The 24,487-nt window shown below is 40.9% G+C and overlaps 2 protein-coding genes across 5 annotated transcripts in view; one reads left to right on the top strand and one right to left on the bottom strand.

Moving 5' to 3' along the window:
• The window catches only part of wdr5 (WD repeat domain 5), a 220,288-nt gene that overhangs the window by 87,468 nt on the left and 108,333 nt on the right, over positions 1-24,487 (top strand). For all 4 annotated transcript variants that reach the window (XM_087143635.1, XM_022252318.2, XM_087143636.1 and 1 more), the window contains one exon: positions 19,862-19,935. In XM_087143635.1, the coding sequence (XP_086999761.1) occupies positions 19,862-19,935 (74 nt within the window). The remainder of the gene's footprint in view (positions 1-19,861; positions 19,936-24,487) is intronic.
• On the bottom strand, positions 6-6,215 carry LOC147797258 (uncharacterized). Its single transcript, XM_087143457.1, has 4 exons — positions 3,918-6,215; positions 2,632-2,913; positions 1,665-2,088; positions 6-1,353 (listed from the first exon to the last, which is right to left on the bottom strand). Exons 1-4 carry the CDS (start codon positions 4,099-4,101, stop codon positions 426-428), a joined length of 1,818 nt encoding a protein of 605 aa, XP_086999583.1. The 5' UTR covers positions 4,102-6,215; the 3' UTR covers positions 6-425.

Below are 24,487 nucleotides of genomic sequence, written 5' to 3'. Positions count from 1 at the left end.
GGTGATGGCAATCCCCTTAATGTGTTTTATATCAGCTTTGCACATGAAACTGCAATATATTAATATCTTTACAGTCTTCAAAAATTAACAACTAGTGTGGGCTGAGTTCAACATCATTATTTCAATGCATTCAATAAGTACCTTTTTCAAAGAAGGAAAATTTCTTCTACATGCTCATAACGATGTTGCATTTACCAAAATATTTGATAACTGAATAATAAAAAGATTTAATAAAAGTCTGGTATGCTTTCTGTAATTTATGCATTTTGACTTGTCTACAATTTTTAAAAACAGATTTTGGCAATGCTTTTAGCAGAGAGAAATCGAATAAGCAAGAAAAAGGAACTAGTCCCCCTTCTTTGGATTGCTCATCTTTCATTTTCTATCTCACGTTGACACACTCCTTTCCCAGACGAAGTTAGAAGTTACTGTTCCCCATTATGATGAAATAATCGTCGATGTGTTTTTTGGTCTGTCTTAGAAGTGAACACGTACTTGCAGTACTGACATCTCCCTAGCTGCTTACTGGAGACGTAGGGCATATTTTCATCTGGTGCACCGGTATTATTATATTCGAGTACCTCCAGGAATGAAGCAAAGTGTCCGGGATGGGTGCTTGAAGGGATGGGAGAAGGGAACTTCCTGTAAAGTTTGACAGCCTCTTCATTGATGATTGAATGTCTCACACAATGGCTACACTGATCTGGTGGGAGGCATTTCACAAAAATTACCATACCAACCCGCCGATCTACATGACGTTTGAAGAAACGGACTTCTTCACACATGTCCTCTTCTTGCTGGAGATTCCTATAGGACCCTGTCAATACTTTATGGGAGTGTTCATAATCAGCTGTGGTGTATGGATGATCCTCATCATCCGACTTCTTATGGCCAACACCAATCTTTAGCCCGTCGTAGTAGAGGTTGCTCCAGTATCTGTCTAACTTTTCAAGGGCTGCATCGAACACCTCCCTCTCCTTCTCTCGTCTGATGTTTCCTTCTGGCTCCTTGGCTGGATTGGACTTACCAGGGAGGTGGTCCGGAAGATAAATAGAAACAGATGCCCTTGTCAGTACGGACCAAACGTGCTCAATGGGGTTACGGGCTGAAAACCCTGGGCAATGGGTAGTGGCCAGCAGAACATCAAGGTGCAGATCGCGGAATAGTCTCATGTAGAAAAATTCGTTCGTCAAATGATTGACATTGAAGTCTGACCCCCCGTCGGCCAAGATGGTTATGCAAGTCTTCTTACTTTCCTGGATTAGGGGGAACAAGTCGCTTGCATGGCTAGCAATACTGGTCTTGGAGTGTGGTCCTCGGTTTATCACCTTGATCCCACTTCGAGTAGGCAGGCTAAGAAAAAAGAAACAATATTCAGGATTATACATGCACTTTCTTTAATCATAAATTAAATTCCCTTCACTCACCTGCTTTCATAATCAGATTACTTCAGCATTAAGACATTACTATTAAGATATCATATTGCAGAACGAAGAGCCATGTTAACAGCCCCCCCCCACTTTGGTTGACTCGGTTGATAAGTTTAAGAAGATTGTGAACATGTGTCAATTGTCTTGCTTATAACCCTTAACCTTGAGTGGCTTTTAGCTTTGTTTTGGGCGACTCAAATTAGAACTTTTCTAAACAAGATTTTAAAAAGTTACCTGTAAGCTTTTCGGCCATTTTTGTCATGGGTCATCTGAGGAGGGTCTGGGGGAGACATCATGAGATATCCAGCTGGCGTAATTAGATATCCAGGGTTCGGAAAGTCATGATCCCAGTAATTGGGTGTGTCATTGGAGGGAAAGATATGTGTAATGGTACATCTCCTGTCTACTGCTGTTGTGGCTGAACTAATCCGTAATTTGTTCTTATTGTCAACTGAAATCATCAGCAATGATGGCGATGTTCTGCTACATGCCTCCAGGGCATATTTCACTCGGGCTGAGTAATAATGTTCATTATCGTTAGGATTTCGCCTGGAGTTGATCTTGGCTGGGACCTTAGCATCAATAACTCCTTTGTATTTTTTTGCAGAAGTCCTCAGCTTGTTTGGAGCTGTCATCCATCTGCGGATGGTGGATAAGGCTGCAAAAAATCACAATGAAACCAATTATCCTAAACAAATGTTCAACAAATTAAAGGGTGGGTGTAATACAGTTTTCATTCCCTTAAATCATGCCAAACAACTTATTTCTCATGTCACTATCCATTAAATTCAAATCCGTAAAAGCTATGGGCTGTAATTGCAAGTTTTGTTTTATGCTAATGAGAATTTCCATATTCATGAGTAAAGCTATGATATCATGCCAGTAACAGCAGCAGTATTTCTACATCTGAAGTGAAATGTGAAAATAATTTTCTGGATTTTTCCTGATTACATTTTCCTGCAGAGTTGATTTGATTTGCTCAGTACCTGTTCTGCAATGATTCAATGGATATTCTGGGGTCTCTCCGTTACATGTGAAATCATTGAGTATTTTTGTAAATAATTTAATGTTTCATTATTAAAGTTGTTATAATATTAGGTACAAAAATACCGCATATTTCATGTGTAATGGAGAGACCAAAATGTCACAAAATTGGAACCCTTATTTATAGAATTACCCATTTAGAGAAAAAGTGACTTACATAAATCTCCTTTGTAATCTTTTAGGCCAGGAACCACTTGGAAAAGGTGATCACGTATGCTGTTTAGTGTTGTTCCACACTGCCCCGCTGTCTCTTGTCGTCTGCGGTGGGCCTCAAATCCATTTTGTTCAATGAAGGTCTCTGTTACCTCAATGATGCCAGGAAATAGCTCCTCAATGGATGGACGACCTCTCTTAACTTGTATTTGTGATTCTGAAACACTGACTTGTGAAGATGACTTTCTCTTAGACTGTACTGGAAGTGTAACTGTGTTCTCCAGACCTAAACAAGAAAGAGATTGGAGATTTAACGAAATATTAACAAAACTGCCTTGTTTTTTCACCTGTCACTTTATCTGTTACTCATTCAAGCTTTAAGGTCATTTTCTACAGAAAATAAAATTCTCATATAAATTATTAGTTTATCATCTGACTAAGAAAAAGTGGTGTGGGCAAGCAGCATTTTTTTTGGGGGGGGTGCCATAGGTAATACAATTAGGCATATATTAACAATACATGCAATGTAGGGTTGTCCACGTACCTCACAAGGTGTATGTAGGGTGTCTATGTACACCCTGTAACTGGTGTAAAGGTTAATTGAGAGCCTAAATGAACATTACATTTCTGGAAATACATGTGTGGTACATGTGTAGGCCAAAAGCATGTCGACTACATATACAAAATGGGTGATTCCATAACTGTGGGGGCCGGTGAATTTTGGTGTCGGTACACTGTGACATTTGTTTCCTTGATTTTAGTAGCTGAAATTAAAGCACTTGTACCTCAATTTCTGGTAGCAAAGGAAGAGCTTGTGGGTGTTTTAAATAGTTCAAATGTTTTTAAGTTTCTAATGATTTCTGGAAATACGAGTATGGTACATGTGTAGGCCTACAGCATGTTGACTACAAAATTTAATTTTATTTTTGGTCCCCAAGCGGCCAGCAAATATGACGTGGGTTGGCGTAATGAACTTACGTTTATGGGGCCTTTTAGAGCATGTAGAACCAACCTAAACATTCCTTAAAATCAGAACCGCAAGTATTAACATATGACATTTAGGCCTACTGCCATGACTGACTGAAGGCTACGTGTAGGCCAACATGTACATGCCCCAGTAAGTTGCATTTTATTTGCCTAGGCCAATAATGTTTTCACATACAAGAGTTACCACTGTTTGAAAGACTTGGAAGGGCAAGGTTGAAGAAATGAATATAACTTATCACAACTGTCATATAAAATATCACAACTGTCATAAAATAATAATTCTTGCATAGGCCTACCACTTACCAGATAATGGTTGCCAGTCAGGACGCATTGGACATTTTGGAGATGCATCACTCCCGCTCACGGAAACGAACGACAACTGACACTGATCCGAAGAAATGTGCGTGGCCTTTATCAGTTCCCTCTGCCGAATGAATTCGGCCACGCATGGGAGCAAATTATTTGAAGAAAAATTACGTTCTGACATCTTTCATAATTCATCAGCAAACACCGTATAGCAATGGAAATAGAGTATGAGCAACAACGTTTGCTTCGATCACTTCGACACGACCGCGTTGGCCGCGATGCACGCACTAGTACATGTTCTACCAGGCTTTTGTGTTTACCCCAAATGTCTCCATGACAGCGTCGAAATCGGAAAGGGAGGCAACGGCCCATTCATGCAGTAGCCGTGTATACATTCAATAGCCGTGTACACATACAATAGCCGTGTACGTGAAGTGAAGGTGGGTTGAATTCGCTACAGTATATAGTACGCGCTGCACGGGCGGTGGGTACGAGTGAATCGGTTCGAGCAAGTGCTTCGCAATCTCTCAATCCATAAAACATTCCAAACTGGGCCCAATTTTTTAAATATGAATTTACAGCCAGTGAAACCAAAAACAAAGAAGAGAGAATAAAAAAATTATCAACAACCCAAACAGTACAAATGAAGAGCTATCCCACCAACTGACATGGACTTTCCTTTTCGGAATATTCCATATAGGACAATGACAACCGACCTGTTTCTTCCGTAAACACCTGCTTCTTCCCCGTTCCCGTTAACAAATATATGTACAAGAACACACATTGGCGGTTGAACGTAAAAACCCTAGTCTGCGACTGCCGAATTCGGTATCCCCAAATCACAGCTCGCAAAAAGTACCACTAAAGCTAAACAAGGATGAACGAATCATATTTCCCTATTTGTAATTCTAGCGGCTTCTTGCAAAATCCTTTGATCCTGGAACGGAGCCTCAACAGCAGACCTGATAACTGGGTCAGTGTCAATCAACCTGATGAACTTGCAGTGGAGTGTCAATCACCCTCTTTAATTGGACCTTGCATGTATTTTGAGTGGAGTTGTACAACTTGCGGTGGGGAAAGGAGCCGCTACGATTTTCCTGGTTACAATATTAATTTGTGATAATTAAAAGTTATCGTATCTATTTTGCGCATTCAACTGTGCTTTTTAAGTTTTCCTGTTACTTTCTGCTGTTCTATTTAAATATTTTCCTTTAATGTCCTCATCCTAGGTTTTCTCATAAATAACACTTGTTTTCTTCCTCTGTGATTATTGTTTGATTCGTTGTCTGTTTAATCATAACCGTGGTTCTCTTTTTGTTTTTATGTAGTTGTTTTGATAATAAAATTAGCGGACGTTTGGGCTGCTTTCATAACCAAATTAGAAGCATTAGGATATGCCGAACAACAGTAAAGGACAGTCACTCGTTGACTTCAACTTTGCAAGAAGCGTCCTTGCAGGTTTCATATTCAGGGATTAAACTCTTGGGCAGTGGTGGAAGATAAGGCCTTTGTGTCCCACCACCCATGTGTGTGAAATACTTCTGATATTTGTTGTCCCAAAGTGGCTTATAGAGACACTAATAAAATGACCATTATAAAAATTCAGTCACTTGATGTTGAACATGAGTGTTCGCCATTCCGTCAAAAGCCTGGGGTACCGGTAGGAAAACACTGTAAAATTATGTGTAGTTGACCAACGGGTCCGTATCATCAATGGGCATGCTGGTTTATTTTGGCAGAGCTGCCAACCAGTACGGATTTTCGCATGGAAATTCACCAGGAATACGACAATACGATATTCATGTTAAAAATACGGCTTTAATTTGTTAAAATGAGCGCATTATTGCGTACGAGCTTTATACTGAAGTAGGAAGCCCGATAATAAGCGTCAATGACATCGATAAGTCCGATGTGTGATTTTACTTGGCTTGTTTGCAGTTCAGTTGCTCCCGATAAAGAAAACACAAGGGCATCGGAATACGCACGCATGAAGAATTTTGCGAGAAGTACAACGATGTGATTTTATAGCGCGAAGAACTGCGTAAGGAGCGTAGTGTTGAACCTAAATTCTCACTACATTCCATAGACTTAAATTCCAGTCTGTGATGAACGGATCGTTTTGTTTGTTTTTGTGTTTTGAGTGTGGTGCGTGTATTGTACGTGCACAACGCATCTAAGAGCTGGCAAAATATGACCGATAAATGACTGAATGTCTTGTCTATTGGATCACAGTTTATTTGCGAGCGCGTGACATGGTGGTACTACGTGTTTAATGCATATACGCTGGTTGCATGGTCTCGCCTTTTTTCATGGCGTTTCACGATGTCCATTGGCCGGGCCAGGAATCCGTAAAGTAAGAAGCGCACAATCTTTGATACCAGTGATTTATTACACCACTGTGATTACAACTTTCCGAAAGAAAATTTCATCCTCGCTTTTAGTTACCATTGCTGTTGTTGCAATTCGAACAATCAGTGCGGCGCAAAAAAATCCTGCTTTTCACGTACAGTGTTTCACTGAGAGTGCCGCATGAAAAATACAAATTTTCTCTACAATTTTTTCTTTTCTGAATACTAAAATGAGTTTGTAAAAGTTGGCAGCTCTCATTTGGGCTTTTTATTGGCGCCGGCCATTGGAGCGCACATGACATCGGCCTACCGCAAAGTCAATGGATTTGATACAAGCCGGTAGTAGAAGGCAATTATACACTCGTACCACCAAGGTGGAAGAAACATTAAGCACGTATGTAATACAAGTTTTAAGCTAGCATTTGCTGTTCTATATTTCGAAGCAATTACCCGATCAAAATCACGTTTGAAAACGTTGTGTTTCATTCATACTATGTGTGATCGTTGATTCTCCTTCGATATCAACACAGTCACCGCGTTCATATTTACGCAAGTCAGTGGGCATACGAGCGATCGCCGACGTTCCGAAAAACTTTGGTCTTCATAAAAACGTGCCGCGATCACCGCGTTTTGGACAGCTGATAATGCATTATTCATGACGTGCTTTAGCATTACAATGCTGCAATTTCCACTCGTAGCTCATTAACTTGCCTTCGCATGAGTGATTTTGATGCAGCCAAACCGTGGTTTGTACGATCCTTAGCAACCCGGCCAAACCGCGGCGACCGCAACGGTCAAACCGCGGCAACCTTTTTGCAAAGCCGCCTAAGCTGTTTTCATAGCTGTTAAATTACAAGAAAGAATAAGGTGGTCGCAATTAACTGTAAAATTGCTTAAAATGGAATGAAATAAAACATGCTTTGAATTTCAATTGTACCTCGAAGTTTTCTCGTCTCACAGCAGCAGTATTCCTCCTATTAAAATTCAAACGTCAGTTTAAACTTTGATTGTGATGAACTCCTTTTGATATTAAAGTAGGGGCTGGGTCATACAATGTACCTGGAAGAGGGAAACTTATCCTGTCAAAGAATGATTTAAAGAAGTGTGGCGTTATTCTTATTTCAACTTTACCTTTCTTTTTTCATGTAAATGATCTCTGCAGTGGCTCTCTAGGGCTGAATAACTTGGTTTTTCCCAAAAGAAAGGCATCCCAATTTTTCTTTCCCCCTTGTCTTTTCTCCCACGTTGTTAAACTGGGCAGGCAGAATAATTTTAATAAGAAATGATGGCGATCTCAAAAGCTTAAAATTAAAATGAAGTTAATCTTTGGCTCATTTGCATCTTGATGTTTCGTGACGCTATCAGACTTATTACTGCACTTACAAAAAAAAAAACAGTTCAAGCATGAGACGTAGCCGAAGTCAGGTATGGGAAAATGGCCCTAGGCATTGCATCCACATGGCTGGTGTCGGCCTACTTTTGAATACTGTATAGTACAGCTGTAAAATTTGGCGCACTTAGACGGCTGTCCTCACTTCTGTTCACAATTGTAGAAAAATACCATGCAGTGCGCAGCACTTTGATTCAATCAATCATAATAGAAAAAAAATTCACTGTCATATAATAACGTGTTTAATGTGCATGTGAGATTAGACATTCGATCGCCATGGATGACGACGAAGCTAAACGGCATGCGCAAGTAGGCCTGTATGTATTGGAGCCCCCATCCTTGTGAGTAGTGTTTCCAACACAAACCGTGTCATGGAGCGACATTTTTATTTCATTTTCCGTCTCTCTTTTGAGTTCGACACTGACTTTATGACACGAATGATTCCTAGTCCGAGTTCACTCGCTCACTTGCGGCGCGTCTGCCCGCCGTGCCCCCGTGCGAAATCGTCGCTGAAAAGCATGATGTCATGAAGGAATACATATTGCGATTGGACAGCTGTGTCCTGCAAAATATACGTCATGAAACCACACAGTCTCATTGGTTGACGGGTACGGGTTTTTGCAACAATATGCATAATTCAGTATGGGTAAGAATTCATTGATTTTTGAATCATGCCTTACGTTTGTGATGACAGGAAACTGGCAAACGATGTCTGTATACCGTTTTGTAAGCGAGTGTGATCGATGCATTGGGCGATAAGCCTCCTGCTGTGGATGGAAATTTTGTGGAAACATGCTCGTTTCGAGTACAAGCAGTACAACCTCAAACCCATCAACACAGAAAACACAAACATTAGACATGAGATCAATTTTTGTGAATGAACCTGCAGAAAAATTTGTGACGGCAGTGTTTTTTTCGACTTCCAACTATAGAGCTAAGAGCTGACGTACGACCCTTTCTGGCAGGAACGGTACATTGACTGGTTTCCGCATTTCCATCATGCCTTCTATGGCAACAGTTTGGCCCATCGGGAACCAGTGAGGTGTACTGGGCACATATTTTGACCACCACGATTCGCAAACACTCGTTATTAATAGATCCTCAACAATGATTTTTCAGGCAACGGAGTCACGAAAACCTGTTGTTGAAACAGGAAGTTCGTGGTAGCGATTTGGCTGTAACAGATTTTATTCCCCACAGATATGTGCTCGTTTTCGCTGGAACCACAGGTTTGTTGCCGATTTCGTAATAAGAGTGGCCTGATACATTTATTTCGTCTAGGGGCCAAGACTTCTACATAAAAGAAACACATCCAAAGGGCACAACAATACTGAAATTGTTATTTGTTTTGTTTGGAGTTTGTTCTTGTTGTTTTGTTGTTCTGTTGCTTTGAGTGTCAGAGGAAAAATTGAAATTGGTTTTAAATAATTTTTACGAAGATAGTAATACCACAAACATGCACCTAGCTGGAGAGCCAATTTGATATAAAAGTTATACTTGATAAAAACATGACAAAAATAATCTTCCCCGAACCACGCAAATTGCTGTATTAGACTCGAAACAGAAAGAATAACAATACTCAACAATAATTGAGCGGCGCCGCCGTCCAGAAGCCCGGCCTTTTTGCCTAGTAGGAACCAGCTTGTCCAGCCAAAACCAACCCTATAATCCCCATACATGTATGTCAATCACGAAAATCAAAGAGGCCCAACAAGGCTGCTCGGGCTTCTTTTGTTATGCGGGAATGCACTCAGCTGGGAAGAACACAAAAGAGGGCTGATCGTCCAGTCAAGTCTGAGCTGGAGAAGAGAGCGTTATTGAGGTCTATTCATAGGAGCTCAGTCTATTTTTATCGGCTGGGGATTATGAAGGTCCATTGGCCTAGGCTTGGCTGAAGCTTGGCTCAGCCTTTGAAAGGCTTTCACGCATCAGTCTGTCCGCCGGGCTCCCTTAAGAGTTTCCCAATTTTATACAATCTGTATGATGCTGCTCGAGGAGTGTTGCGGATGTGTTGATGCAGATGGCTGTCCAGAATTACCCCCAGATTGCAGAGATTCAGAGATCCCAATAACTGACCGTCAATATTTATTAGTGTTAAGTTCTTGGACTTCCAAAATCGTGACATCAAGTGAAGGACCTCAGTCTTTGAACAATTAGACTTGACCATGTCAGCAGTAGCCCATGACTGAACATCCTTGATGTACTCCTGCAGAGAACTGACAGCAACACTTGCTTACTGGAATTGCTGATAAGATACAATTACATGTACGTATCATCTGCATACAGTTACGGCCAGAGTAAAGGTTTACACGATACATGATAACGGGTGCGTGCATGTATAGGGAGTGGAAGACACGCTCTATATAACGTGTGTGCAAGAACGCAATACACGCAGTTGTGGTTAGCCCGGGAGACCACTAAGCCCCAACCAATCCCAAGCCATTTACAGTCAACCACAATCCCTGCCTGCGTCACCGAACACGATACACGAATAAGCGCTATGCAAACTGGTGTCAAATTCACATATTTATCAGCTCATATTCAGCGCGATACACAAAGAAACACGCAATGCCTCACAGGCAATATTTTCGTGTCCAGTGTGAGAACAAAAGTGCAGTGTGTGATCTGAACAAAGATTCAATAACTCCCAACGGGAAAAAAAATTGGCAGTAGTGGCCCAGTGGCCGGATGAACCCGCACACATTTAACAAAGCTATCTGTGTTTAAAGTAGCCTCTTCACGAAAACAAAAGCCGGCAGAATGTTTCCGTAAAATATAAATTTGTTCGAGAAAAAGAATATACCCAATCCTCAAATATGATTTTGCAAACCGTTCTTTGAAATAATTATTTTTCCTAGCTGCACGATCATGCAAACAGATTTTTGGCGGAAAGCAAAGCCGTAATTTCTTTGAATTTAAGGAAACCGTGTCATACCCGGCGAATTTCATGCAAAACGTAGAGTTGACTGTCGTCACTGATATCATGAAGCAATTTTTTTTTCAGTGGACGGGTGACCAACCACCCGATCAACCCCGTGGCTTCTATCGCTGAAGAATGCTTTTTTATGCAGCCGACCCTGTCTTCAATTTCCTTTAAAAATCATGATGACCTTCAAAATTGTGTAAACAAGGACGTAATTTTTCACCCAAGTCTTACCCAACTAACCTAACTGGACGACACACGACCAAGCGGTTGGCAAATTGGTGTCAAATTCACTTTTTTATCAGCCCATATTCAGCGCGATCCACGAAAACACACACAGCCTAAAAGGAAGTGTTTGTGTGTCCTGTGTGAGACTGAGAACAAACATCTGTAAAACTGTCAGTAATCGAAGCAAGTGAATTCACAACTCCCAACGAACAGTGAGTAGCGGCCCTACGGCCAGATAAATCCTCACACATTTGACAAAGTTATTCGTGTTGGAAGTATCCACTTCACGGAAAGCTGACAGGAAGCTTCTGCAAAATATAAACTTGTATGAGAAAAAGTATCTGTAAATGCAAACATCCTCAAGTACACTTATACGAACGATGTTTTGTGGACATGATGCGACATATAATTTTATTGACCGATGTCAATATCGGCGTGAACAAATTTATCCACTGGAGAAAGAGACGACCTGCTGACAACCCTTTGACCTACGCCGAGAAAAAAAATTCAGTGCTGCTGATTCTTCCTTGAAATTCCTGGGAGAAATGATTAAAAAAACTACCCATTCCTGGGGACAAGGAAACAATTGTTTACTCATGTTTTCCCCAACTGACCTCACCAGACACACAACACGAGCAAGCGATGTTGAATTCACTTTATTTATCGGCCATGGTTGTGTGACCCAGCACGATACACAAGAAAACGCAACAGAAAATACTTCGACGACCTGTGTGAGAACACACAACCGCTAAATTATGAACAAGCAAATTTATATGTTGAAAAGGATTATTTTTAGTGCCCAGGTCCCAGCTGCACGAACTCCCAAACATTTGAGAAAAGCGGATAAAAATCCCTGACAATTTTTGTTTTAAGAAATATATATTTAATCCTAAAATACGCGTTTACCAACAGTGCAAACATGAAAAATTTACAGAGATTTCATGCATAGAACAAATTTGGATCTGACCGAGTCTTCTGGAAAACTGTTTTCGTAAATGATTAGCTTTGCCTGGTTTCTTGTCTGTAACTCAATTCCTTACAATCCTTATGGGGCAAGGGAATCACAGAGTAGTACGAGTGCATAGCATGGTTTAGTTTGTGGTATTGAGCACTCGCTATTACGGTGTAAATGACTTGAGGAACTTTCATGTTCTGGGTATTAAAAGAATTAACAACAGACACCAGGTTCACACGTTCATTGATTCACTTTTTAAATTTCTAGTGATGAAAAGATATCAGAATTCATGTACATGTATTTATCAAGGGTGACAAATGTCCAAAATAACATTTTGGCCTTAATAGTTCTATTAACTCAAAACCTGTCTCGTTGAAACAAGCACAAAGTTTCACCTAATGATCAAAAGCCATCACATTTGAGGTTTTCCTTATCGCCTGTTTATTCCACTTGACACGGTCAACCGCTGGAATTTGCAATAAGGGAGAAGTGTTCTTTCGGGAATCACCCTGGAAGTTTAGAGTTAAGTTTAGCGTTTACTGTGGTAAATACGAGCTGCACCATTTTTGTGAAAGAACTGTTAGTGCTCAACCGATTTTTGTATGCTCGAAATCAGTAATTTAGGCTAAAGGTTAACTGTACCGTTCTAAGATGCAGTTTTAAAAGATGTGGCAATGATATATATGCTGTCCTATCTCTGACTTACCTTTTTTTCATTTAGGAAACCCTCAAAATCTTCCTGTGTCATCGATGTTCAATACAAATGCTGGAGAACTGGATGAAGATGCTACCCCAGCTTTAGCTTTTATTTGGCAAAAGTGCTTGTTCGGTTTTAATGAATAATTTAAGAGCTACAACTATTTTCAAAAGCTTTTGTCACAACAAAATCTTGAACATACCTTCAATGCTTTACAAAACTTTGTCGAATAAGTAACTTTTGCAGAAAGTACAACCAAGTCAATGACGCAAACTAGCTGAAAGAATTTATGATAAGATAAAAAAAATCTGACGGCCGTAAAACAATGAATCACTTTCTGAAAGAAAAGGAAATACATGTAGGCTGAAACTCACTGAATACATCCACATGACTACACCTAAGTGCAACATGGTCTGAAAATAGTGTTTCTAGCTATCAAAATGAATTCTTAGCATCACCGCCCACATCCGCCCCTTTCCCCCGATCCCCGTTTTTTTTTTCTTTATTAGACATCAGTCCATTTGGACTGAGGCTTTTTCCTGGCCACTTTCCTCAGGCTCTTAAAAACAAATTTACAACACTAAAGTTGATGGGACGTGCATTTGGCCATTAAAAGCTGATTTTTGACAAGCAGGATTTTTCTTGCAATAATTTATTCCTTTTTCATTTTTTTTTATTTTAGGAAGCGAATATACATGTAGTACCAGTGAAAAGTCCAGACGCGGCGTGGATTAGCTTTTATTAAAAAAGAACTGTATGAAACTTGTAATTAAGGCAAAGCTGGCTCTCCCTGCCACAAAATGACTGATTGAATCAAATGGCTATTAAAAAAAAATTAATTGGCACTTAAATTTATCCTAAAGACTTTTGGCCTCGTTAATGTTCGTAATACAGATCACCTACCCAACTACACGTGCATAATCAATTTTATGTGACGTCGTGCTATGCAGGTACGTGACTGGTCAATCGGTGGTACATTCGTAGTCGGTCCGTGCCTGTTTCACGTTGCTTGTTCTTGAGAGACGGATGCATATGAAGGTCCGTGTTCAGTTAAGCCATTGTACATAATATTTGTGAAATTTTCAAAACATACACCCAATTGAGTTTTGTTTCAGAGTCAATAGAATTTCGTTACACGACCAAAATTATATGCATTGCCAGATAATCAGAATTTCTCGGGTGGTTCTGACTGATACGTACGATTTCTCACTTTCTAGCTTGATTTTTTTGTCCGAACTTGCTGATCCGGATAATTATAAACCGATTGAGAAAATGGCAGCTACGCTTGTGACAATCCTGTATATCAAATTAAAAGCTTTTATTTTGAAGAAAACACAGGATCACACAATGTGGGCGATTAAGTTGTGGATTGTCCGTCCGCAGTTGGACTGAATTGGTTTTGCAATCTAAAACTACGAAATCGTTCTTCAGTTTCTTCATGGTACGTTCTGTTTTCCTCTGCCCTATACTGGTACGACAGAGGAGTATTTGTTGGGCCCTGTTTATGGGTCTACGTTGTATCCAGATCTAAAGACGGTACTGCATAATTTCCAATATAAATGTCGACAAACTTATTCCATCGTAGCGCAATAAACGTTTTTGTACTTTGGAAAATTAGGATAGCAGAATGGAAATCCAGTGGACAAAATCTGGGCGGGGGAAGTTGTAGCGGAGCGGCCCAGGCATAATTTTGTTTTCGTCAGGGCATCCCGCTGCGGGCCCTGCAAAATAATATAGTTACAGGTGTCACGAGCGTATTTTTTTTTACCTTGACCAACATTTTCTTGAAAAGAATGTTAATGCTTGATTTTTGCATCTGCATGTTACTTGATTCGATCTTGCTGAAGAAATGGATGCCTCAGTGGATAAATGTTGTCTTTTTCCATGTACGGAGATGTACTGTACGTTGACCCGTCAGGAAAGTATTCCTGGTGATCCTGTGCAATCCAGATCATTTCAGAGCGACAAGAGATATCTTTTTCACTAAAGGTGGATTGTTAATCCCATTTCATGAGATTTCATGAATCAGTTGTGCCGAATCAAATCAAGCCAGCAATCTTCGTGAACAGACTGCTTGTTGGTGACATTAATATCTACACTAAGGGTGCACCGATCGATATCATAAGCATTATTTTACGGTCATTATTGCACGTTAAGACAACTCAGTGTAGTTCGTTGTGCGTCGTGATCGGATTTTTAAACATTCGGCTCTTCAATTTAAAAGGGGTGTAACACGTACGCCATGATTTCAAAGACATGCCAACATGCATGTAATTGTGGTGAACGGAATGCAGTGCCAGTTTGCGAGCGTGCGGCATTTCCCTACTTCACGTTCACAGGTCAGTGACACCACTTAAGGCATAGCACGTGCGGTTTACCCAATACACGTTTCCGTTGTCGGGCCAACCCTTTTTAGTGTGTGTATTGAGGACACCCTGCATGATATATCAGGAACGTGTGTTGCACCTAACGTGTGTGTGATCAATATATCATGTCATTGCGTGAACCTGTACTCTGGCCTTAACTGTACATCGTGTGACAAATACCACTGTGTGAGCTGATGATACTGCTCAGAGGATCAATCTAGAGGATGAACTTAGTGGACCCATAAAAGATCCCTCAGAGATGCCAACTTGTACAATCTAAGCATGAGTTTTATGATTTGTTTTGTCCATTTACGACTGTACGATCCAGGATTAGATTATTGCAATTTCCAATTCCAAGGTACAAAACTACATAGTTGTGTATAGCTATGCACCCGAAGCCAGCCTCTCGTAATGGGCACATCAGAAATGTGAAGCACCTAGTCTCACCAATGAATGCTACGATGAACTTGGGGAAATATATAAAGCACTTCATTGCCAACGTGATTGTGTACGTTCATGCACTGTACTGTACATGTACATCAACATTGTCACACACATTGAGTCATCCTGAATATCACAGTTGTGCGAAGTTGATTGGGGGAAGACTATCAAGGACTTGATTCTGGGATTTTATGGCAAGCAACTGGACTTTGTTTTGCACAGTGGCAACAAGTCAGCAGAAGTTTAGGGACAAACAAACCAAAAATATGGGTCTTTGTTGCAAGGTCTCATTGTGGAGAAGCTTAGCCTACGTGTTTTGCAGCACATATAACTGTGACATGATAATTCTAAATTTTGCCCATGTTGGATCTCAGAACATGCAGAAGCACATAAAGATGGGAAAAAAAACACATAACTCAAGTTGGGCCAAGAAGACTCTTCTTACGATTACATGCCTCTTAAAAATAGGGTTGGTAGGTTGGGGAATTTTTGGGAGGTCAGCTACCAAAAATTGTCACAAAAGTGATTTAATATTTACCTTTATCAATGTAAGAAAATACTATCGACAGACCTCCCAACCCTCCCGATTTTGGCAGGAAATTTCTTCTTTTTCACTTTGTTTCTGCAATTTTTCTAAAATTTCTGCCAAATCACAATTTTGACATGCCTATCATTTACCAGAAAATTTGTACGTAATCTTGTGCGTGTACTGTACTACAACGCCCCACATCCCTGGCTGCGCCATCTTTTGACATGTCCTTGCCATGAGTTGGACATAATCACATGATTAAATGCCTGCTCTTAACAAGCTGCATTGTAACTGTTAAACACTATGCATTGGAACCACAGCTAAGAACGTTTGGATCCAAGAGCACTGTTTTGAAATTGTCCACGATCATGTCAAGTATGCAAGCACCATGCTGGGAATTTTGCTCAGAATTCATGCTGAATTTTGCGGTGAATCAACACATTTAGGAAATGAAAAATTATTGCGGACCATTTCAGTTTATGTAAACTCTTGTGGAAATCAAAATTTTATGGAATCTGTGAGCACATGCGATACTTTACATCATCATGGACTTGAACTTGTACAATGCAGCATTAATTTTCCGTCTTCATGGTAGTACGGAGAATATTCCGCTTTTTCATGAAAAATTCTTTGTCACTACAGATCTCTTCCTACCCAGTCACTACATATGCAAATTTCCCATGTGCCTATTATTTATTTACAGAAAAGATTTGATCATCCATGATGCACCCTGACCTCCCACGATGCAGTGCGGCCTCACCGCCATGATCGTCCTTCTTTTCTCAGCACCGTAGCTTGATCTTGACCGGAAACATGCCCTCCCCTGGGTGCTGCGCATTGCTGGGAATGAGAAACTGCCCTGTCCCCGACTGGGCAACCAGCATTGTCTTCCGAGGGGAACAAAGTTGATGCCATCAGCGCCCTCACTCTGATTGTTGCCTCTGTCTTTTTCAGTGAGATATGATATAGGTTCTTGGCCTGCCGTCAGCCACTTTGCCTGAGGAGAACATGAATCACGGCTTGTTTAAATGACATGGCTTGACTGGCATCTTTCGGGCCAATTTTTCCATAACTCCTGCTTGAACGTTTGTGCATAGAGATATTCTAGTCTCCAGCCAGAACTTGACACGTGTTCGAGTCCGTTCCAGCCTGATGGTCCTCCCCTTAACCACCCGTGAATCTATGGGTCACCTTGGAGCTTGACTATAGCATGGCCTTACTTCAGTCCAAGCGAGGTGACTGTGTCTTTGGTTGAAGATGACACCGATTTTATCAGCGTCTTCACCGCCTTTGACATGTTCCAGATTCTGGATCCTTCAGTCTTCCTTCCGGAGGAAGACACCGACCATGCCCATGGCAGTCAACCGACTGCCCCACGTCTTCAGATACTGGGGCAGCTCTTGGTGCCATCAGTAGGCCCGCCCAGGCCACTTGAAAGTGAGTCTATGCCTTACCTGGTGATCTCTGATGACCGCCAGAGGTCTAAATCTACCGGAAATCGAGACTACGTCATTGGGCACCCAGAGAGGAATGAGCAAATAGTGTTTTTCCAGGCAGTCTTCCTATCTTTTTCAGTTCTGTCCTGGTGAATTCACCATCATGATGCAGACCTACTGCTATGTCTTTTCAGTCTGCATTCCCAGGCATCTGAACCTAACTATCTTCAATTCTTTTGGATTTTTCCGTACCCTTGGCACCCCGTAATGCAGAGTTTTCCCCAAGGGGCCCTGCAGGAGAAATTTTGTGAATCTATTTCCACTGCAGCTCACCACATACAGCCCTGTGTTCCACAGAATGACCATTCTGTGGCCCCCATTTCGTGGCTCCACATGACCACAGATTCTGCTGTGCAACCCGGCCATACTGCACACTGTCCAAGAGTGTGTTCACTTCGAAGTGGGCATGTCCAAAATATGTTTACTGTGACTGTTATGAGGTCCATCAAAAGTAGGCCTGCTGTGAGTAGACCATTTCGTTGGGAGGGGGAGCGGGTTAGCGTAGTGGTTCTTTCCTCGCTTTGCACCAGTGAGGCCCGGGTTCGAGTCCCGGTTTGGCCCAGGCTTTAAGTGCATTTGGTTTCCACTCCATACCCACTCTCGCAGATTTTCTCCGGGTACTCTGGTTTCCTCCTACCTCAAAAACAGGACCTTCTTCCTAACTCCATAATGTGATGTTGATTAATAAAGTGTATGAAGAAATGTACAGTTATTGGCGCAAATAGTCTGAGTTGCTGAAAGCGCCATTAAACCAACAACAACATTTTGTTGGGATAGTGTCCTGGGCTTTCTCTTCCGATAACGTCGAGTATGATCAAAATGAAGAGTGGGTATCCTTTTCGTTTCTGAAATGAATACTTTTAGTTGTTTATTCTCAACACGATTTCAATATCGAAGTGCTTTTTCATTTGTGGAGATCCTTCCCTTGAGTGGAAATTACTAATAATTATTTTTTATGCATGCTTGAAATTGATCAGTCTTCCATAACAGTAAGAGCAGCGACCACCATGCCAGGTATGGGACACGGCTTACCTTCAATTCGACATGAACATCTTCAGCACCCTTCTGCATATTCAGGTGTTATACACTGCGGCTAAAGACAACTTATGCATCTGACTTAGCAAGCCTTCCATCAGGAACTCCTTGCTCGTTAAAGACTGACACCAACTTTATCTAGGTTTCATGAAGTCTTTGTCTCAGACTCTGGCCTATTTCATTACTTTCCCTCTTATCACGACAGTTACACTAGGGGCTCTGGATTATAATGTCACATCAGTCTTTGAGTAAGTCTTGCGGCTTTCTTGCCTCCTCTTTCGCATCACCAACTAAAGCCATGTGAACGGAAAGGACATAGGATTATGCAGTTGACCTGCAGACGATCCACATGGCAGGGTCTGACAACGTAGTGGGGGATACACTCTCCCTGGGATGGGAGCGGCCTTACATGTACGTCGATCTGTTTGCTATTTCAAACAACACCCAACTTCTAAAGATCTTCCTGTTTACCGGGACTTTATAGCAACGCAATGTCATCTGCCCACCTTTCAAATTTGTGACAGCAGATTTTAGCATTTTGTTGTGCTTTGATAGTCAGGCTTTGACTCCAGCTAATGCTCCTATGAGTGCTATAACAGACTTCCCTATGTTCTTCTTTCATTCGGAGCTACAAGTCTCTACAGCTCATACATGTATCTACAGATCAGACCTAGCTGCCATACATATTGGTTTCAAAGAAGTATAACCCATGGTTCACATTTCAAAATAGCAGGAACCAAATTTCGTATTGATTTAACTCCCTTTTGAAAAAAACTCTTGACCTCACACAGTTCAGGATTTACGCACAAAAGAGGTTTTGCTTTATTGGAGGGAATAGACAAGACAATCATCAGAAATATGAAGTGAATCCAGAGAACACCAATTCCATATAGTGCCTACCGTTCCGATTAAATCAGAATTGTCCTAATTTTTAAGTTTACAGACCGCAAAAACACAGAACGTTCCGATTTCCAACAAAATAAAAAAACAAAATAATAAAAAACATAAAGAGTCATGGCAAAAGAGGGCGCTAATGTACAGGAGAAAAAGAGGGCGCCATTGGCTTTTTTTTCATCGGTTGCCATTTTGTGTAGCGACAGTCGCATCTAACGTGACTTTCCTTTGCGTGCGTGTAGTCGTGATCAGGCATGTCAGGTGGTGTAATATGGCATTAAATGTCATGAAACACTCTGAAGGATTTTTTTCACTAGTAGAAGTAACACCCAGGCTCAAAGTACAGTAGTGAGTACATGTGTATTGCATTATGCCTGACCAAGTTACACAGAGCCAGCTGCAGAATTTGATAGGCTAAAGTGAGTGTACAATGTACATGTACTGTTGGCTCATTTTATTTGAAATAGTGCTTCAGTTAATTACACTGTCTCACTTCTAAAAATGTGTGTTTCCATATTATAGTTTATTAAATGTACACAAACATTTACCTTAATACAAACTGCTAATGTACATGTATGCATGTAAAATATTGTTGAACTGGGCTTCTCATACATTTATCCAACCTTTTTTTTTTGACAGCTGCAGATAAATTGATCAAAATATGGGGTGCATATGATGGAAAATTTGAGAAGACTGTTTCTGGCCACAAACTGGTAAGAATCTGTATCCCCTAAATTCTTTATATTACTATTTGTTTTATATTCATACACTTCATTTTTACCTCAACCTCATATTTTGCAACACTCCGGGACACTACCAAAGAGTGCTATTTGCTTTAAAAAAAAGCTGGCTATAAGGCCCCCCCAACAGTCTCCGGTTTCTGGTCAGCAACTGGCTCCAAAAGTGGTGCGATGACGTGGCTTTTTTCTCGTTGCTCTTTTTTTCTGAAAATGATATGCGTATAACGCACAACGTCCATTGCAACTTCTTGCACACGTAACACCAGCTGCTACCAACACTACAAGAGACTGGCCCCTGCAGTTTTTAACTATTTAAAAGCATTTTCAGCTTGAACATGTACACAGGACATAAGAGCACCTCGTTTGTCTGGTTCCCAGATGTAAATGTATAATACAGAAATGACATCATCTGAAAAAGAGTGCCCGAGTTAATTTCTAGAGAACTAGGGGGACTCCGTTACTGTTCATACTACTCAAACATACCCCATCAAAACCATGTTAAAATTACGCAGTACCAGGATTACAGTCAATAAAACAAGTTTGGCAGCTTTTGGATATCGTTTTATACCAAATAAAAACTACTTTATTTTGCCAACACATAGGTCTATGGCGACGCATGCACTGACCAGAAACTGGAAGCGGGGGGGGAGGGGCAAAAGTGCTGTTAAGTTTAACACACAAGACAACTCTACTGACTTTTCAATCTTGGTGTGTGTGTGTTTGCACATATACTGTACATAGGGAATAAATGTGTGATGACAGAAGTTTGATCTGGTGTTACAATGTGCCGAGCTAAAGGCTATTCAAATATTGCTAAACGCTTCTTCTTTATATATTCACACTAATGGGTACAAAAGTGTGACATAGGATTGGGAAATAAATCAGGATAATAATGTCAAGCTATTTGTCCTATTTTCTCCTTGTACCAACACACTTCCACGTCATTGTTATGGATTGTTGCATTTCCGATAAAATATGCCCCAAATAAGTTCGCATGACCATTCTCGTGTCTCAAGAGTCCAACTAATCGCCCAACACTGAATTATTCATATTGTCACGGGTCAGGACAGGGTAGTGCAGTTTTGCACTTCGTTGTGGTGAGTCCGCCAGTGTTTTATGACCGGATGCTCCAAGGGAAACAGACAACAGACCAGAAATAATCAATCATCAATCACACTAGTATTCAGTTTTAACTTCACTGTAATATTTGTTAACTTATCTCCAGATCACAAAAAAAAGATGACAAAGTTACCCCAATAAGGTTCCAATACAAAAGACAATTCCCCAAAGATAGGTTTCTCTAATAAATTCCCCGGACTTAGTAAATTCCTAATCTAAATTCCCCGGACGCCAGTCGGGATTGCCCTCGCTCTACACAGTGGCTGCGTACACAAGAAAAAGCACAACATGACATGAGCATGCAGTACGGTACACATATGGTCGCACATGTTACGTACGGTCGATCACATGTGATGAACACACATGTGATCGCTGGAATTGTTGACAGGATTTTTGGGTACAAAATATCTCATTTAGGAGACGTCCAATTGGCTGGACAGTCAACCAGCAATCATAGGGAGGGTGAATGCACTCTCCCAACCTCAAGATTACAACAACAGTGGCATATGTGAGAAACAAAAAGCAGAAAAATAGGCCCAATTAAAAACGCTTGTCTCACCATTCGGTGTCAGCCAGAAAAGGAGCGAGCGTTCGTCCGGCGTACGTGGAAGACACATTTCCCCATAATATTCATACGCTAGAACAATACCAAAAATGTTGCAAAATGAAGACGCGCAAGTTTAGACCCAATATTAATTATTGAAAATTTTTGTAGGTTAATTACCTTTACATTGGCACGTAAATGATAGATTCCAACGAGACTTTATTACAATATGATTGGACTAAATTGCTTAAGGGCGACAGGCCCTTGGGCGGTAATTCGCTTTCCAGAAGTTTCCAGAAGACAACACTACAGTGTCCCTGAAAAGGCTACCGACCCTCACAATATTGCTGCAAAAAGATCTAGCGTGCCCACCAGTGAGACTGTGCATTTTCATGACGTACATTTAGCAAGACACAGCTATCCAATCGCAGTACTTGTTCATGACATTATGCTTCCTCAGCGACCATCTCGCGCGCGGGCGGCCGTGCCGCAGTGGACGAGTGATCTCGGACTACCAATAAATCGTGTCATGCAGCTTGTGTCAAAAATCAAAAGAGGGGCAAAAAATTAAACAAAAAAAGTCTCTCCGTGACACAATTTGTGTTGGAAAGACTACTTACATGGATGGGGGCTTTAGTTGATGAGCCTTCACATTCTTGCAGGTACATCCAGGCCTACATGTGCATGCAGGTTAGTTACTGTTGGCTTCGTCGTCATCCATGGCGATGGAAAGTCTTTTAAAAATCCCTGGATCGATCCTTTCACATGTATTTGCCTTTTTGAATTTCACATGCACATTAAACATGTTGTCCTATGACAGTGAAGTTTATTATTCTAAACACATCACAAGGTATTTGATTAATCATAACCGAGAGATCTTTTTGATCAACCACGTTATCCTAATTTTATTCCAGAAAAACTGAAATACAAGCTGTGACAAGTGAGGAATCGGGTTTTTGCTTCTCTTTTCTTATGGTTGGAACGAATGTGAGAATAAAAAAGATCGTTGATTGCTGTGGATGTTGAACAGATGCAGATTTATGGAATCATTGTATAGTTTATAACACACATTCCTGGCCTTGGTTAGATAGATTTTCACACAATACTTGTACATGTTGTATATAAAGGACAAAAAAGACCCTAAGAGAGCACAAGGCTAGCACAAGCAGCATTCGCATTTTCTGATCCGCCAATAAAAATATTCGGAAAATAAAGTCGAGTGCGGACACGGAAGACCAGCTGATTTTTAATTCCCAACGTGTAGGGCTGTGATACATGTACGTGTGTACATGTTCCAATGAGTAATACAAAAAGCACTGCCTAAAAGCTATTCCAAAACCGCAAACTTGACGGCGGCGATAGGGAAACAAAACCTTTTGACAGGCAGGTTGATGGCTGCGTGCTGAAGTACCACGTTATGTCTTATCTCTTCACCAAAAGACACAATACAAACGTGATGCTGGATGACTGAAACCACAAAGTATGCAGTCAATGTTGTGGATATAATTGTCTGCTTTCATCTTATGAGGGTTGTGGGAACATTCTGAAAAAATTAGCCAGAATACCGCGGTATTGAAATTCAATACCGAATTAGTCGGTATTCCGGTATTCATGGATTGTTAGTCGGTATTGCTCGGTATTAAAAACAAAACTGCAGTATTCCGTAATACCAAAATACCGCCCAAGCCAAACCCTTAGTTGATGGGATCAAATCTAGCACTGTTAGTGATAGAGTCAAGCTTCCCAACCTTACGTTCTTCCCTAGACGAGAGACCACACAGAGCGACCTCAAGGCTAAGGGTGCGGGTCCGTTTTGGAGGAATATACTGCCAATTGTGACTTAGTGCAGTGTGAAATTACATGTACGGTTGGACATCAGACATTTTTTGAGCACTTATTGTGTCTGTCAGAAAAAAATTAAAGACGCTCAGGTAAATTGTCCGACCAACATATCAATAACAGCTCTTAAAATATCAACCCAATATGTGGGATTATGGCGTCCAATTTATTATTAGTTTTATGTTAGAATTACTTTGATCACGCCTAAGGCATTCATCATGGCTGATCGCTCATCACTGGCCCATGCCACCCTGCGCCACGCATGTATGAACACACATATGCACAGACATGAAATTGCCCCATAATTCTTTGTGCATCATAAAACGTAGGTCATGCTGTCAACCAATGTTCAATTTTCCGTGGTAACCATGGATGACATATTGCCTGGGTACCAGACAATATGGACCAGTAGTGGTTGGCTGCATTCACACTGTTCCTCCACCTGAGTGTGGTGTATTTCTGTATGTGCAATGAGAGTATACCCTCGTTGACCTGCGAGTCTTACTCCTGCAGAACACACGTAGTTTGCTTGAACACAGCCCTCGGTCATGGCAGATCAGAAGCTGGAAATGGCAGAACAAAACTGATTGTGTGATGACATTTTCTCCAAGCACTTTTTGGTCTAATTTCATGCTCTGTGAGTGTTAATTAGCCTTTTACACAATGAACCTGTAAAGAAAGAAATCCTTGACAAGAGAACTGTTGGTACAGGAAATATGTACAATTTATTCAGCAATAATCAATAAATGCAATGTACAGTAAAGTGATTAGAAGGGTTGTTTTGTTACCTGGGTCTTTTACTTCAATTGGAGTAAGGGCTAAACTAACCTAGGGTCACAGCAGCAACACACAAATGTATCAACAATGCACCATTCCACAGAATTTAGGACTTGTTTTCACTTAGGTTTTCTGATAACATCACTTTCTGTGGTCACGAAAGAGTCCACGGTTTATACTGGGATTTTAAATCTTAACTTTTTGCATGCTGTGGCTTATACACCACACAGCTTTTATTCCAAAGTC

The sequence above is a fragment of the Acanthaster planci genome, linkage group LG11 (assembly GCF_054643075.1).
Source record: "Acanthaster planci isolate LZ-2023a linkage group LG11, COTS_SCS, whole genome shotgun sequence".
Classification (NCBI taxonomy): domain Eukaryota; kingdom Metazoa; phylum Echinodermata; class Asteroidea; order Valvatida; family Acanthasteridae; genus Acanthaster; species Acanthaster planci.
This window is presented reverse-complemented; position numbering and strand designations above follow the sequence as displayed.